General features: G+C 39.4%; 1 protein-coding gene across 1 annotated transcript in view; it reads left to right on the forward strand.

Annotated features, from left to right (window-relative positions):
* The window catches only part of NUP210L (nucleoporin 210 like), a 94,672-nt gene that overhangs the window by 18,604 nt on the left and 59,239 nt on the right, over positions 1-16,829 (forward strand). Inside the window, 1 exon segment of the mRNA XM_040230561.1 lies at positions 240-380. Within this exon segment, the coding sequence (XP_040086495.1) occupies positions 240-380 (141 nt within the window).

Genomic DNA, 16,829 nt, shown 5'->3' on the forward strand with positions numbered 1-16,829 from the left:
TTGATGCTTACTATTTCTAATTGCTTATCATTAATGGATCTTTCAAAAACTATTTTAAAATGACATCTTTCCAACTTAGAATTTGATGAGGGTGAGCAAAGATTTTTATTTTTATTTCTTTAAGCCCCAGAATGCATAGTCACACTTTTTTTTTTTTTTTAATGATTTGAGTTTAAAATAGCATTAGGGAAAAAAAACACATCTCTTCATATTTGTGCTACTTCTGGGCTGATTTTCAGAATCTCAGGATTATGTACCAGTTCCTGAGGGAGTACTTTGAAGAACAGCTAACTACTGTGAATGGATCTTACCATGTTGTAAAAGCTCTAAAAGATGGTATGGTCGTGATAAATGCGTCTTTGACTTCTATCGTTTACCAGGTAGGAATTAAAAGGACATTTTTTGAATCCTGAGAATACTGACAAGATTTGCTTGATTTGTTGATGTGCTAGCACATATATAGCATATCTCACCATTATCTTTCACAAAATAAACTAACAAGCAGTACACTCAGTAGTTTATACCTCTGCAGATTTTCCATTTCAGTCTCTGTTATTGCCTGTATCTGCATTTGTGGTCATTTTGTGTATGTGTCCTTTGAGGTTCCTTTAAAAATTATTCCATATGCATGTTTCCTTGTGTCATCAGATCCACATAAGAGTATTTTGTACTAAAAATACATAGGGTTAATATGCCAGTTGTTTAACCATGCCACCAACTTTGCACTTGTAGCAGTTCTTTACTTTGTAAATGGCATAACTGAGTATCTTCAGGCAATTGTTATTCCTTTTGGTTAATTTTTATATGGTGTAATACCAGAAATGGAGTTACTGGGTGAAAGGATAAGGAATTTATCTGTTTCTAATGCCTCTAAGGAGAAGGCAATGGCACCCCACTCCAGTACTCTTGCCTGGAAAATCCCATGGGCAGAGGAACCTGGTGGGCTGCAGTCCATGAGGTCGTGAAGAGTCAGACACGACTGAGCGACTTCACTTTCACTTTTCACTTCTCTGCATTGGAGAAGGAAATGGCAACCCACTCCAGTGTTCTTGCCTGGAGAATCCCAGGGATGGGGGAGCCTGGTGGGCTGCCGTCTCTAGGGTCGCACAGAGTCAGACACAACTGAAGCGACTTAGCAATGCCTCTAAAAACATGCAGATATCCGACTTGTAACAGTCTGTCAGATTTGTTTCCCTCTGTAAAGCTACTTTTTCTCCAGTGATCCTTCCCCAGCTGTTTGAGGCGAAATCCCAAGAGTCACCCTTGACTCTGCCTTCTCCCTCTCCTCCTTCATTCAGTACATCATTGAATGCTAAGTCAGTTCTTCTCAAAATCTCTCAAATCCATTTCTTACTAGGTGAAGGAGACACTGCTATCTTTCACCTAGACTTTCACAGTAGCTTCTAAACTGATACTCCTACCTTCAATATTGTCTGTAGCTAGAATGATATTACAAAAACTGGAAAAATTATTATGTATTTACTGTTTAAATTCCTTTGGTGGCTTCCCGTAAAGTTTAAACTTTGCGGTTCATAGGATTCTCATCTCAATGGCTTCTCTTGTTTCAGAGCACCAGACCTAGGTGCGCAGGCTTCAGTAGTTGAAGCATGTGGGCTCAGTAGTTGTGGCGCACAGGATTAGTTGCTCCACAGCAACTAAGTGGAATCTTCCTGATCCAGAGATCAAACCTGAGTCACCTGCATTGACAGGTGGACTCTTAACCACTGGACCACCAGTTGTTCAATTGCTAAGTCATGTCCAACTCTGTGACCCCATGGACTGCAGCCTGCCAGGCTTCCCTGGCCTTCACTATCTCCTGGAATTTGCTCAGATTCATAGCCATTTAGTTGATGATGCTATCTAACCATCTCATCCTCTACCATCCTCTTCTCCTTTTACTTTCAATCTTTCTCAGCATCAAAGTCTCTTCCAGTGAGTCAGCTCTTTACATCAGACGGCCAAAGTATTGGAACTTCAGCTTCAGCATCAGTCCTTCCAATGAATATGCAGGGTTGATTTCCTTTAGGATTGACTGGTTTGATCTCCTTGCAGTCCAAGGGACTCTCAAGAGTCTTCTCTAGCACCACAATTAGAAAACATCAGTTATTCAGCACTCAGCATTCTTTATGATCCAACTATCACATCTGTACATGACTACTAGAAAAACCATAACTTTGACTATAGGAACCTTTGTCAGTAAAGTGATGTCTCTGCTTTTTAATACACTGTTTAGGTTTGTAAAGCTTTCCTTTAAAGGAGCAAGTGTCTTTTAATTTTGTGGCTACAGTTACCCTCTGCAGTGATTTTGGAGCCCAAGAAAAGGAAATTTGTCACTGCTTCCACTTTTTCCCTTTCTATTTGCCATGAAGTGATGGGACTGGATGCCATGATCTTTTTTTGGATGTTGAGTTTTAAGTCAGCTTTTTCACTCTCCTCTTTCACCCTCATCAAGAAACTTTTTAGTTCCTCTTCATTTTCTGCCATTAGAGTGGTATCATCTGCGTATCTGAGGTTATTGATAATTCTCCCAGCAATCTTGATTCCAGCTTGTGATTAATCCAGCCCAGCATTTCATGTGATGTAATCTGCATATAAGTTAAATAAACAAGATGACAATATACAGCCTTGTATTCCTTTCCCGATTTTGAACCAGTCTGTAGTTCATGTCCAGTTCTAACTGTTGCTTCTTGACCTGTATACAGGTTTCTCAGGAGACAGATGAGGTGATCTGATATTCCCATCTCTTGAAGAATTTTCCACATAGTCAAAGGCTTTCACATAGTCAATGAAGCAGATGTTTTTCTGGAATTGTCTTGCTTTCTCTGTGATTCAGCAAATGTTGGCAATTTGATCTTTGATTCCTCTGCCTTTTCTAAACCAAACTTGTATATCTGGAAGTTCTCAGTTCATGTACTGCTAAAGCCTAGCTTGAAGGATTTTAAGGATAACCTACTAGTATGCGAAATGAGTGCAGTTGTTCAATAGTTTGAACAATCTTTGGCACTGCCCTTCTTTGGGATTGGAAGGAAAATTGACCTTTTCCAGTCCTGTGGCCACTGCTGAGTTTTCCAAATTTGCTGGCATATTGAGTGCAGCACTTTCACAGCATCATCTTTTAGGATTTGAAATAGCTCAGCTGGAATTCCATCCCCTCCACTATCTTTGTTTGTAGTAATGCTTCCTAAGGCCCACTTCACACTTTAGGATGTCTGGCTCTAATTAAGAGATCACACCGTTGTGGTTATCCCAGTCATTAAGACCTTTTTTGTATAGTTCTTCTGTGTATTCTTGCCACCTCTTCTTAATCTCTTCTGCCTCTGTTAGGTTCCTACCATTTCTGCCATTTATTGTGCCCATCCTTGCATGAAATATTCTCTTGATACCTCCAATTTTCTTGAAGAGACCTCTAGTCTTTCCCATTCTATTGTTTTCCTTTACTTGTTTGCTTTGTTCATTTAAGGAGGCCTTCTTATCTCTCCTTACTGTTCTCTGGAACACTCCATTCAGTTGGGTGTATCCTTCCCTTTCTCCTTTGCTTTTTGCTTCTCTTCTTTCCTCAGCTATTTGTAAAGCCTCCTCAGACATTGTCTTCTTGCATTTTTTTCCCTTTGGAATGGTTTTGGTCACTGCCTCCTATACAAATGTTATGAACATCTGTCCATAGTTCTTCAGGTCAAACTTGCCAGGTATCTCTCGACTTTCTACTTTTGCATTCCAGTCCCCTATGATTGAGAGGGCAATTTTTTTTGGTGTTAGTTCTAGAAAGTCTTGTAGATCTTCAGAGAACCAGTCAACTTCAACTTCTTTGGCATCAGTGGTTGGGGTGTAGACTTGGATTACTGTGATGATGAATGGTTTGCCTTGGAAATGAACTAAGATCATTCTATCATTTTTACATTTGCATCCAAGTACTGCATTTTGGACTCTTTCATTGACTATGAGGGCTGCTCCATTTCTTCTAAGGGACTCTTGCCCGCAGTAGTAGCTATAATGGTCATCTGGTTTAAATTCACTCATTCCCATCCATTTTAGTTCACTGATTCTTAAGATGTTGATGTTCAGTCTTGCCGTCTTCTACTTGATTATGTCCAATTTACCTTGATTCATGGACTTAACATTCCAGGTTCCTATGCAATATTGTTCTTCACGGCATCAGATTTACTTTCACCACCAGATACATCCACAACTGAGCATCATTTCTGCTTTGGCTCAGTTACTTCATTCTTTCCAGAGCTGTTAGAAATTGCCCTCAGTTTTTCTCCAGTAGCACATTGGACACCTTCTGACCTGGGGTTGGGGGCTCATTGTCTGGTGTCATATCTTTTGCCTTTTCATACTGTTCAGGGGGTTCTCATGGCAAGAATACTGGAGTGGTTTGCTATTCCCTCCTCCAGTGGACCACGTTTCGTCAGAAGTCTTCACCAAAACCCGCTCGTCTTGGGTGGCCCTACATGGCATGGCTCGTGCCTTCACTGGGTTATGCAAGCCCCTTTGCCATGATAAGGCTATGATCCATGAAGGGGTGGACCTCCAGGGAAGTCCCTTCACTTCTTAACTTCTTAACCCAAGTCTCGCACATTGCAGGCAGACTCTTTACCAACTGAGCCATCAGGGAAGCCTTCTTGCCATAGTTTTATAGAAGCCTGTATGACAGAGATCACAATCTGGTGGCCTGCAGACTATCTTGATTTGTAGTCTTGTTTTTTATTTAGGTGTGTAAGTTTCCTTTTGATTGGGAAATTTAAAATAAAATCTGGAAGTTTAAAATAAAACTACTTCCCTGGTGGTTCAGTGGTTAAGAATCCACGTGCCAGTGCAAGGGACACGGGTTTGATCCCTGGTCTGGGAAGATCCCACATGTTGTGGAGCAACTAAGCCTGTGCTCCACACCTACTGAGCCCATGAGCTGTAAGTACTGAAGCCTGAATTCTCTAGAGCCCATGCTCCACAACAAGAGAAGCCATTGCAATGAGAAACCCATGCACTGCAATGAAGAGTACCTCCTGCCAGTTCTAACTAGAGAAAGATTGTGCACAGCAGTGAAGACCCAGCACAGCCAAAAGTAAATAATTTTTTTAAAAGAAAGGAAAAATGCCCTTAAGATCAATCCAAATTGTTGAGTGTATCACTATATCATTTTAAGAATTACTGAATAAAAATAATTGGTGAATAATATCCCATTGTATAGATGTACTGGATTTTAACTATTCACCTACTAAGGGTGATTTGGGTTGTTGCTATTATTTGGCAATTATAAATAAAGCTGCTGTAAAGATTCTTGTGGGCTTCCCAGGTGGCTCAGTGGTAAAGAATCTGCTTGAAGTGCAAGAGATGAGGGTTCAATCCCTGGGTTGAGAAGATCCCCTGGAGAAGGAAATGGCATCCCACTACAGTATTCTTGCCTGGAAAATCCCATGGACAGAGGAGCCTGGGAGGGCTACAATCCATGGGATTGCAAAAGAGTCAGATACAACTTAGCAACTAAAACAACAACATTGTTGTATAGATTTTGCTGTGAATATGTTTTAATGTCTCTGGGATAAAATGCTTAAGAGTGGAGACTTCCCTGTGGTACAGTGGAGAAGAATCTGCCTGCCAGTGCAGGGAACACGGTTTCAACCCCTGGTCTAGGAAGATTCCATATGCTGCAGAGTGACTAAGCCCGTGTGCCACAACTACTGAGCCCATGCTCTAGAGCTCACAACCTGCAAATCCTGAAGCCCACAAGCCTAAAGCCTGTGCTCCAAAACAAAAGAAGCCACTGCAAGGAGAAGTCTGCACACAATTAAACAATTAGAGAGTAGCTCCTGCTCACCCCAACTAGAGAAAGCCTACATGCAGTAATGAAGATCCAGCACAGCCAAAAAAAAATAAAATTAATTAATAAAGAAAAAATGCTTGAGTGCAATTCTTGGGTCATATAGTAGCTACATGTTAAGTTTTATAAGAAACTGACAAACCATTTTTCTAAAATGGCTATATTATTTTATTTTATATCCCCACCAATGATCTATGAGATACCATTAATAATTTTTAATGTTTCTTCTTTTTACTCGTAGTCATTTCAAGTTCTCTATTTCAGTTCAGTTCAATTCAGTGGCTCAGTCGTGTCCGACTCTGCAACCCCATGGACGGCAGCACATCAGGCTTCCCTGTCTATCAACAATTCCCTGAGCTTACTCAAACTCATGCCTGTTGAGTCGGTGATGCCATCCAACCATCTCATCCACTGTTGTCCCCTTCTATTCCCACCTGCAATCATTCCCCGCATCAGGGTCTTTTCCAGTGAGTTAGTTCTTTGCAACAGGTGGCCAAAGTATTGGAGTTTCAGCTTCATCAGTCCTTCCAATGAATATTCAGGACTGATTTCCTTTAGGATGGACTGCTTGGATCTCCTTGCAGTCCAAGGGATTCTCAAGAGTCTTCTCCCACACCACAGTTAAAAGCATCAATTCTTCAGTGCTCCACTTTCTTTATAGTCCAACTCTTACATCCATACATGACCACTGGAAAAACCATAGCCTTGACGGACCTTTGTTAGCAAAGTAATGTCTCTGCTTTTTAATATGCTGTCTAGGTTGGTCATAACTTTTCTTCCAAGGAGCAAGAGTCTTTTAATTTCATGGCCGCAGTTACCATCTGCAGTCATTTTGGAGCTCAAAAATATAAAGTCTCTCACTGTTTCCATTGTTTCCCCATCTATTTGCCATGAAGTGATGGGACTAGATGCCATGATCCTCGTTTTCTGAATGTTGAGCTTTAAGCCAACTTTTTCACTCTCCTCTTTCACTTTCATCAAGAGGCTCTTTAGTTCTTCTTTGCTTTCTGCCATAAGGGTGGTGTCATCTGCATACCTGAGGTTATTGATATTTCTCCCGGCAATCTTGATTCCAGTCTGTGCTTCATCCAGCCCAGGATTTCTCATGACGTATTCTGCATATAAGTTAAAAAGCAGGGTGACAATATACAGCCTTGACGTACTCCTTTCGCTATTTGGAACCAGTCTGTTGTTCCATGTCCAGTTCTAACTGTTGCTTCCTGACCTGCATACAGATTTCTCAAGAGGCAAGTCAGGTGGTCTGGTATTCCCATCTCTTTAAGAATTTTCCAGAGTTTGTTGTGGTCACACAATCAAAGGCTTTGGCATAGTCAATAAAGCAGAAATAGATGTTTTTCTGGAACTCTCTTGCTTTTTCCATGATCCAGCAGATGTTGGCAATTTGATCTCTGGTTCCTCTGCCTTTTCTAAATCCAGCTTGAACATCTGGAAGTTCATGGTTCACGTACTGCTGAAGCCTGGCTTGGAGAATTTTGAGCATTACTTTACTAGTGTGTGAGATGAGTGCAATTGTGCAGTAGTTTGAGCATTCTTTGGCATTGCCTTTCTTTGGGACTGGAATGAAAATTGACCTTTTCCAGTCTTGTGGCCACTGCTGAGTTTTCCAAATTTGCTGGTATATTGAGTGCAGCACTTTCACTGCATCATCTTTTAGGATTTGAAATAGCTCAACTGGAATTCTATCACCTCCACTAGTTTTGTTTGTAGTGATGCTGCCTAAGTTCCACTTGACTTCACATTCCAGAATTCTGGCTCTAGATGAGTGATCACACCATCGTGATTATCTGGATCGTGAAGATCTTTTTCGTATAGTTCTTTTGTGTATTCTTGCCACCTCTTCTTAATATCTTCTGCTTCTGTTAAGTCCATACCATTTCTGTCCTTTATTGTGCCCATCTTTGCATGAAATGTTCCCTTGGTATCTCAGATTTTCTTGAAGAGATCTCTAGTCTTTCCCATTCTGATGTTTTCCTCTATTTCTTTGCACTGATCACTGAAGAAGGCTTTCTTATCTCTCCTTGTTATTCTTTGGAACCCTGCATTCAAATGGGTATATCTTTCCTTTCCTCCTTTGCCTTTCACTTCTCTTCTTTTTCACAGCTGTTTGTAAGGCCTCCTCAGACAACCATTTTGCCTTCTTGCATTTCTTTTTCTTGGTGGTGGTCTTGATTACTGCCTCCTGTACAATATCACGAACCTCTGTCCATAGTTCATCAGGCATTCTGTCTATCAGATCTAATCCCTTGAATCGGTTTGTCACTTCCACTGTATAATCGTAAGGGATTTGATTCAAGTTATAATGAATGGTCTAGTGGTTTTCCCTACTTTCTGTAATTTAAGTCTGAATTTGGCAGTAAGGAGTTCATGATCTGAGCCACAGTTAGCTCCCGGTCTTGTTTTTGCTGACTATATAGCACTTCTCCATCTTTGGCTGCAAATAATATAATCAGTCTAATTTTGTTATTGACCATCTGGTGATCAAGTTCTCTATTTAGTTATTATATAATATTTTGGCAGGGAAGCGGGGCTGCACCACATGGCTTGTGGGATCTTAGTTCTGTGACTTGGTATCAAACCCATGTCCCCTGCAGTGGAAGCATGGAATCTTAACTGCTGGGCTACCAGGGAAGTCTTAGGACCATATTGTTTTGTTTACTGTAGTTTTGTAGTATAGTCTGACAACAGGGAGTGTGATACCTCTAGCTTTGTTCTTTATTCTCAACATACTTTGGTTATTAGGGGTAGTTTGTGGTTCCATATAAATTTTAGGATTGTTTATTCTAGTCTCTTGGAAAATATCATGGGTGTTTTGATAGGGATTGCATTAAAACTATACATTGCTTTTGGTAGTATTGACATTTTAATAATTGTTCCAATCCATGAACCTGGGATATCTTTCCATTTCTTTGTATTGCCTTCAGTTGTTTTCACCAGTGTTATGGTATTTTCAGAGTATAAGTCTTTCACCTCTTTGGAATTGTTTATTTTATTCTTTTTGATGCAATTGTAAATGGGGTTATTTTCTTGTTTTCTCTCTCTGATAGTTCATTATTAGTGTATAGAAAAGCAACAAATTTCTGTATATAAATCTTGTATCCTGCAACTTGACCAAATGCATTTAATAAATCTAATAGTGTTTTGATGGGGACTTTGGGGTTTTGTATTGTGCAAGCGCTATTTGTCAGAGAGACTCATCCCACTTATTATATGCTCTTGCCATCCTTGTCAAATCCAGTTAACTATAGATGTCACCTTATTTCTGTACTCTCAATTTTATTCCATTGGTCTGTGTGTCTGTCCTTTTGCAGTACCACACTGCTTTGATCACTGTAGCTTTGAATTGTGTTTTGAAATGGGAAATATAAAGTCTTCTAACTGTTCTTTTTCAAGATTGTTTTGGCCACTCATGATCTCTTAGAATTCCATATCAATTTTAGGATGGGCTTTTCCATTTTTTCCTAAAAGGCCCTTGGGATTTGGATAGCAATTACATTGAATTAGTAAATCACTTTGGAGATTGTTGTCATCTTAACAGTGTTCAGTTCAGTTCAGTTCAGTCGCTCAGTTGTGTCCAACTCTTTGCAACCCCAGGAATCACAGCACACCAGGCCTCCCTGTCCATCACCAACTCCCGGAGTTCACTCAAACTAACATCCATCGAGTCCATGATGCCATCCAGCCATCTCATCCTCTGTCATCCCCTTCTCCTCCTGCCCCCAATCCCTCCCAGCATCAGAGTCTTTTCCAATGAGTCAGCTCTTCACATGAGGTGGCCAAAGTATTGGAGTTTCAGCTTCAGCATCATTCCTTCCAAAGCACACCCAGGACTGATCTCCTTTAGAATGGACTGGTTGGATCTCCTTGCAGTCCAAGGGACTCTCAGGAGTCTTCTCCAACACCACAGTTCAAAAGCATCAATTCTTTGGCACTCAGCTTTCTTCACAGTCCAACTCTCACATCCATACATGACCACGGGAAAAACCATAGCCTTGACTAGACGGACCTTTGTTGGCAAAGTAATGTCTCTGCTTTTCAATATGCTATCTAGGTTGGTCATAACTTTCCTTCCAAGGAGTAAGTGTCTTTTAATTTCATGGCTGCAGTCACCATCTGCAGTGATTTTGGAGCCCCCCAAAATAAAGTCTGACAGTGTTTCCACTGTTTCCCCATCTATTTGCCATGAAGTGATGGGACCAGATGCCATGATCTTCGTTTTCTGAATGTTGAGCTTTAAGCCAACTTTTTCACTCTCCACTTTCACTTTCATCAAGAGGCTCTTTAGTTCCTCTTCACTTTCTGCCATAAGGGTGGTGTCATCTGCATATCTGAGGTTATTGATATTTCTCCCGGCAATCTTGATTCCAGCTTGTACTTCTTCCAGCCCAGCGTTTCTCATGATGTACTCTGCATATAAGTTAAATAAGCAGGGTGACAGTATACAGCCTTGATGTACTCCTTTTCCTATTTGGAACCAATCTGTTGTTCCATGTCCAGTTCTAACTGTTGCTTCCTGACCTCCATATAGGTTTCTCAAGAGGCAGGTTGGGTGCTCTGGTATTCCCACCTCTTTCAGAATTTTTCACAGTTTATTGTGATCCACACAGTCAAAGGCTTTGGCATAGTCAATAAAGCAGAAATAGATGTTTTTCTGGAACTCTCTTGCTTTTTCTGTGATCCAGCAGATGTTGGCAATTTGATCTCTGGTTCCTCTGCCTTTTCTAAAACCAGCTTGAACATCTGGAAGCTCATGGTTCATGTACTGCTGAAGCCTGGCTTGGAGAATTTTGAGCATTACTTTACTAGTGTGTAAGATGAGTGCAATTGTGTGGTAGTTTGAGCATTCTTTGGCATTGCCTTTCTTTGGGATTGGAATGAAAACTGACCTTTTCCAGTCTTGTGGCCACTGCTGAGTTTTCCAAATTTGCTGGCATATTGAGTGCCGCACTTTCACAGCATCATCTTTCAGGATTTGAAACAGCTCGACTGGAATTCCATCACCTCCACTAGCTTTGTTCATAGTGATGCTTTCTAAGGCCCACTTGACTTCACATTCCAGGATGTCTGGCTCTAAGTGAGTGATTATACCATCGTGGTTATCTTGGTCATGAAGATCTCTTTTGTACAGTTCTCCTGTGTATTCTTGCCACCTCGTCTTAATATCTTCTGCTTCTGTCAGGTCCAGACCATTTCTGTCCTTTATCGAGCCCATCTTTGCAATGTTAGGTCTTCCAATTCATGAACATGGGATGTTTTTCCATTTATTCAGGCTGTCTTTAATTTATTCAAGCAGTATTTTGTAGTTTTCAATGTACAAGTACTGCACCTCCAAGGCTGAGTTTATTTTGAGTAGTTTATTCTTTTTTGATACTATTGTAATGAATTTTTTCCCTTAATTTATCTTTCTAGTTTGTTTATTGCCAATGTATATAAGTACAACTGATATTTTTCTGTGGATCTGGTATGCTGCAAATTTGCTGAATTATTTTATTGGCTCTAGTAGTTCTTCTAGATTTTACAGGATATTTCATATATAATATATCCAAGAGTTGGTGATGGACAGGGAGGCCTGGCATGCTGCAGTCCATGGGGTCTCAAGGAGTCAGACACAACTGAGCGACTGAACTGAACTGAACCTGTGAATAGTGGTAATTTTGTCCTCCATTTCCCATTTTGGTACCTTTTATTTCATTTTCTTGCCTAATTTCTCTGGCTAGAACTTATAGTACAATATTGAATAGAAGTGGCAATAGTGGGCCTCCTTATCTTGTTTTTGATGTTAGAGCAAAAACTTTCATTCTTTCACCACTGAGTAAGATGTTAGCTGTGGAGTTTCCATATGTGGCCGTTATCATATTGAAGACGGTTTTTTTTTACCCCTAATTGTTGAGTGGTTTTACTGTGAAAAGGCTTTGGATTTTTCTCAAATATTTTTAAGAATTTTTTTCTTTCATTATACTAATATGTATATTACAGTAACTGACTTTTATATATTGTACTGCCTTTGAATTACTAGAAAATTCCCACTTGATCATGGTGTATAATCCTATTAATATGCTGCTGGATTTGGTTTGCCAGTGTTCTCTTAAGGAGTTTTGTATTTATATTCGACCATGGGGTAGCTAAGAGTCGGACACAACTGAGCGACTTCACTGTCACTTTTCACTTTCATGCATCGGAGAAGGAAATGGCAACCCACTCCAGTGTTTTTGCCTTGAGAATCCCAGGGACAGGGGAGTCTGGTGGGCTTCTGTCTATGGGGTCGCACAGAATCGGACACGACTGAGGCGCCTTAGCAGCAGCAGCAGCATGGAGGGACAGGTTCTTGGAGTTTCTTGCTTTGCCACTGTTTCAGACATCTCCTCCCTGCTGATATTTTTTATTAGGATTTATGAACATGAAACTTTTCCCACTTATTTAGGACTCTGAATTTTTCTTTCAGCAATGTCTTATAGTTTTCATCATACAGGTCTTGAAGATATTTTATTACATTTGTACGTATTTTATGTTTTAAGCCATGTATATATATTTAAATTTTCTCCTTCTAATTCATCATGCTAGTATATATAAATACAGTGGGTTTTTTAAAATCATTTTAAAAATGTATTGATTTTTGGCTGTTCTGAGTCTTTGTTGCTGTGGGGGCTTTTCTGTAGTTGCAGCGAGTTGGGGGCTACTTTTCATTGAATTGTGCAGGCTTCTTATTTCAGTGGCTTCTTTTGTTGTGGAGCACAGGCTCCAGGGCACTGAGCTTCACTAGTTGTGGCACATGGGCTCAACAGTTGCAGTTCCTGGGCTCTAGACCACAGGCTCAATAGTTGTGGCCAACGGGTTAGGTTGCTCCCCGGCATGTGGGATCTTCCTGGATCAGGGATCGAACTGGAGTCTCCTGCATTGGTGGGCAGATTCTTTACTGCTGAGCCACCAGGAAAGCCCATAAATACAGTGGTTTTTGTATGTTACCTTGAATCTTGAAAGCTTGCTGAGTTGACTTTTCTATTACTTCTTGTAGATTCCTTAGGAAGTGCTACATATATAATTAGGTTATATGTGAATAAAGAGTTAACTGTTTTCATTATAATAAATGCGCCTTTTCTTTCTCTTGCCTCATTGCACTGACTAGGACCTCTACTACAATATTGAATAGAAGTGTAAAGTGGATATATTTGCCTTATTTCTGACCTTAAAGTGGAAAATATTCACCCTTTCACCATTGAGTATGATGTTGATTATAGATTTTGTGTAGATGCTCATCCTTAGGTTGAACAAGTTCCTTTTTATTCCTAGTTTATTGAGAATTTTCATCGTGAATTGGTGCTGCATTTTATCAATGCTCTTCTACATCTATTGATGAAATGAATATAGTTTTTCTTTTTTAGTCTTTTAAATATGATGAATTAGTCACATTGATTGATTTTCTAGTATTAAACAAATCTTGCATTCTCAGGATAAACCTCACTTGATTATGATTTGTTATCTTCACACATTGCAGGATTTAATTTGCTAAAATTCTGTTAATGACTTTTGTATGTATGTTTTTGAGGGCCTATAACTTTTTTTTCCTTCTTCGGTTTTAGTTGTAATGTCTTTGTCAGGTTTTGATGTGAGGATAATATTGGCTTTATAAAATGAGCTGGAAAGTATTCTTTTCTATTTTCTGGAAGAGTTCTGTAGAACTAGTGTTACTTCTTCCTCAAATATTTGGTAGAATTCACAGTGAAACTATTTGAGCTTGGAACTTTTTAAAATGGTAAGTCTTTTATTATTATGGTGCTAAAATATACATAACATAAATTTTACCATTTTAACCATTTTTAAGCATACAGTTCAGTGACATTAAGTGTATTGATGGTGTGTACCAATACCACCATCTATGTATAGAACTTTATAATCTTTCCAGACTGATTCTCTCTTCCCTTAAAAAATACCCACCCCTGTTCCTCCTATCTTCTATTCCCTGGTAACCACATTCTATTTCCTGTCTCTGTTAATTTGATTAATCTAGTTATGTCATATAAATGGCATCATACAAGGAATTCCCTGGCAGTCCACTGGTTATTACTCCATGCCTTCACTGCTGAGCATGTGGGTTCAATCTCTGGTCAGGGAACTAAGATCCCACAAGCCCTGCGGCATGGCCAAAAAAAAAAAGTGGAATCATATATTTGTCCTTTTTGTTTTTTTTTACTTATTTCACTTAGCATGTCTTTAGGGTTAATCCATGTTGTACCCTGACATAATTTCATTTCTTTTTAAGGCTGAATAATATTCTATTGAATGGATATACTGCATTTTGTTTGTTATTTATCCATTGACAGACACTTGAGTTGTTTCTGCCTTTTGTCTATTGTAAATAATGCTGCTATGAACATGGGTATACAAGTACTTTGTCAAATCTTTACTTTCGGTTCTTTTATGTATATACCCAAAATTCAAATTGCTGGATTATATGGCAATTCTATGTTTAACTTTTTGAGGAACTGTCATACTGTTTTCCACAGTGACTGTCATTTTACATTCCAGCAGCAATGCACAAGGATTCTGATGTCTCCACATCCTAACCAACACTTATTATTTTCTATTTTTGATAATTGCCATTCTAATGGGTATGAAGTGCTATCTCACTGTGATCTTAATTTCCATTTCTCTAACAATTGGTATATGAGAGGTTTTAAAACTATAAATTCAAGTTTTTAAATGTATATACAGCTATTCAGGTTATTTACTTCTTCTTTTATTTATTTTTGGCTGCTCTGGGTTTTCCTGGCTGCATGTGGGCTTTCTCTAGTTGCAGAGAGAGGGGGTACTCTTGCTTGTGGTGTGCAGGTTTCTCCACCGTGGTGGCTTCTCTTATTACAGAGCACAGGCTCCAACTGCACAGGCCTCTGTAGCTGTAGTGCATGGGCTGATTAGGTGTGCCTTGAGGGTACAGAGTGCTGGCTCAGTAGTTATGACACACAGGCTTAGTTGCCACATAGCATGCAGGATCTTTCCAGAGCAGGGATTGAACTCATGTCCCCTGCATTGGCAGGTGTGTTCTCAACCACCGTACCATCAGGGAAGCCCCTATTTATTTCTTCTTGAGTGAAACTTGGTAATTTGTATGTGAAGAAACTTCTGTTTAGTCTAAATTGTTGAATTTATCACATAAAGTTGTTGCCAACATTGCCTTATTAATTTGTGTCTGTAGTATCTGTAGTGATGTTGTCTCTTTCATTCCAGATATTGGTGTGTATGTGTATGTGTGCACTAAGTTGCTTCAGTTGTGTCTAACTCTTCATGACTCTATGAACTGTAGCCCGCCAGGTTTCTCTGTCCGTGGGATTCTCCAGGCAAGAATATTGGAGTGGGTTGTCATTGCCTTCTCCATGGGATCTTCCCAAGCCAGGGATCGAACCAGTGTCTCATATCTCCTGCATTGACAGGTTCTTTACCGCTCACGCCACCTGGGAAGCCCCCCAGATATTGATCATTTCTGTTTCTATTGTTTTAGTTCTTTACCTATTTTTTCTTTTATTGATACATGCTTTTTTCTTTGTTATTCTATTTCTTCTCCTTACTTTGGATCACATTTGCTTTTCTTTTTTAAGTTCCTTATTATTGAAGAATCTTATGGTAGATCACTGGTTTTCATCTCTTTTCTAATATAAGCACGTCTACTACACTCTATTGGTCATTGAAACCATTCTTAATACAACGCAGAAGGAACTACACAAGGGTGTAAATACCACAGGGCGGGATCTGTGGAGGCCATCTTGGAGTCTGGGTTCTCCAACTTGATTCTGACTTCTCTATTATTAGGTTTAATGTCATTACTGATCCTGTTTCTTGTGATAAAATATGAGCACTAATAGTCTATGGTGTGCATTAGCAAAACAGCTACTTAGAAGTATTACCTGTAGACACTACAGTTAAATGCATATAGAAGACAAGCCTTTTGGTAACCAGGTAGTTGCTGCCATAAAACATGTTAGTGAGTCTGGGATATAATACGGTTTATTGATTGTTGTTTCTAAGTATGCTGGACAATGTTGGGAAAGAAAATGGTTAGATCAGGACTTTGAATTCTCAAGTCAAGATCCACCTAAGGAATCTATTAGGTTGATGAAAAGGTAATTTTGGTTTTACACCGTGAATTTTAAATTATTATAACTAGGCTTAAACACATCTTTTTTAATCAAAATAGGAACCGTTTTAATCAATATATTTTTTGCCAACAATAAATAAGTTTATTTATTCATAAGTAGCATAAAGTAGCGTAAAAAAAGCAAGTAGCATAAAAATCCATGCTTTGGGATTTGATGAACTCTTGGAAAGCATTTTCTGCCTCCTGCTGGTTGTGGGAATGTTTTCCATGCAAAAAGTTGTCGAATGGGGAGCACATGTACACCCATGACTCATTCATGTCAATGTATGGCAAAACCCACTACAATATTATAAAGTAATTAGCCTCCAATTAAAGTAAATAAATTAATTTAAAAAAAAAGTTGTCAAGATGCTTGAAGAAGTAGTAGTCAGTTGGCGAGAGTCTGGTGAATATGGTGGATGAGGCAAAACTTCGTCGTCCAGTTCATTTGACTTTTGAAGCACTGGTTGTGTGACATGCAATCAGGAGTTGTTATGGAGAAGTATTGGGCTCATTCCATTGACCAGTGTCAGCGGCAGGCATTGCAGTTTTTGGTGCATCTCATCAATCATCTGAGCATACTTCTCAGATGTAATGGTTTTGCTGGGATTCAGAAGGCTGTAGTGGATCAGGTGGGCAGCAGACCATCAAACAATGACCATGACCTTTTTTTGGTGCAAGTTTGGCTTTGGAACTTCTTCTCAGTCCAACCACTGAGCTGGCCTTTACCAGTTTTATAAAATTTATTTAAATACAAATAAATTTAACTGTAAAAAGAAAAAAAAAAGAGAAGACAACACTTCAGAATGACGATTTTTTTGATTTTTAGTCAGCTCATGAGGTATCCACTTATCGAAATTTTTTACC

This window comes from Oryx dammah, unplaced genomic scaffold (assembly GCF_014754425.2).
Source record: "Oryx dammah isolate SB20612 unplaced genomic scaffold, SCBI_Odam_1.1 HiC_scaffold_28, whole genome shotgun sequence".
NCBI lineage: Eukaryota > Metazoa > Chordata > Mammalia > Artiodactyla > Bovidae > Oryx > Oryx dammah.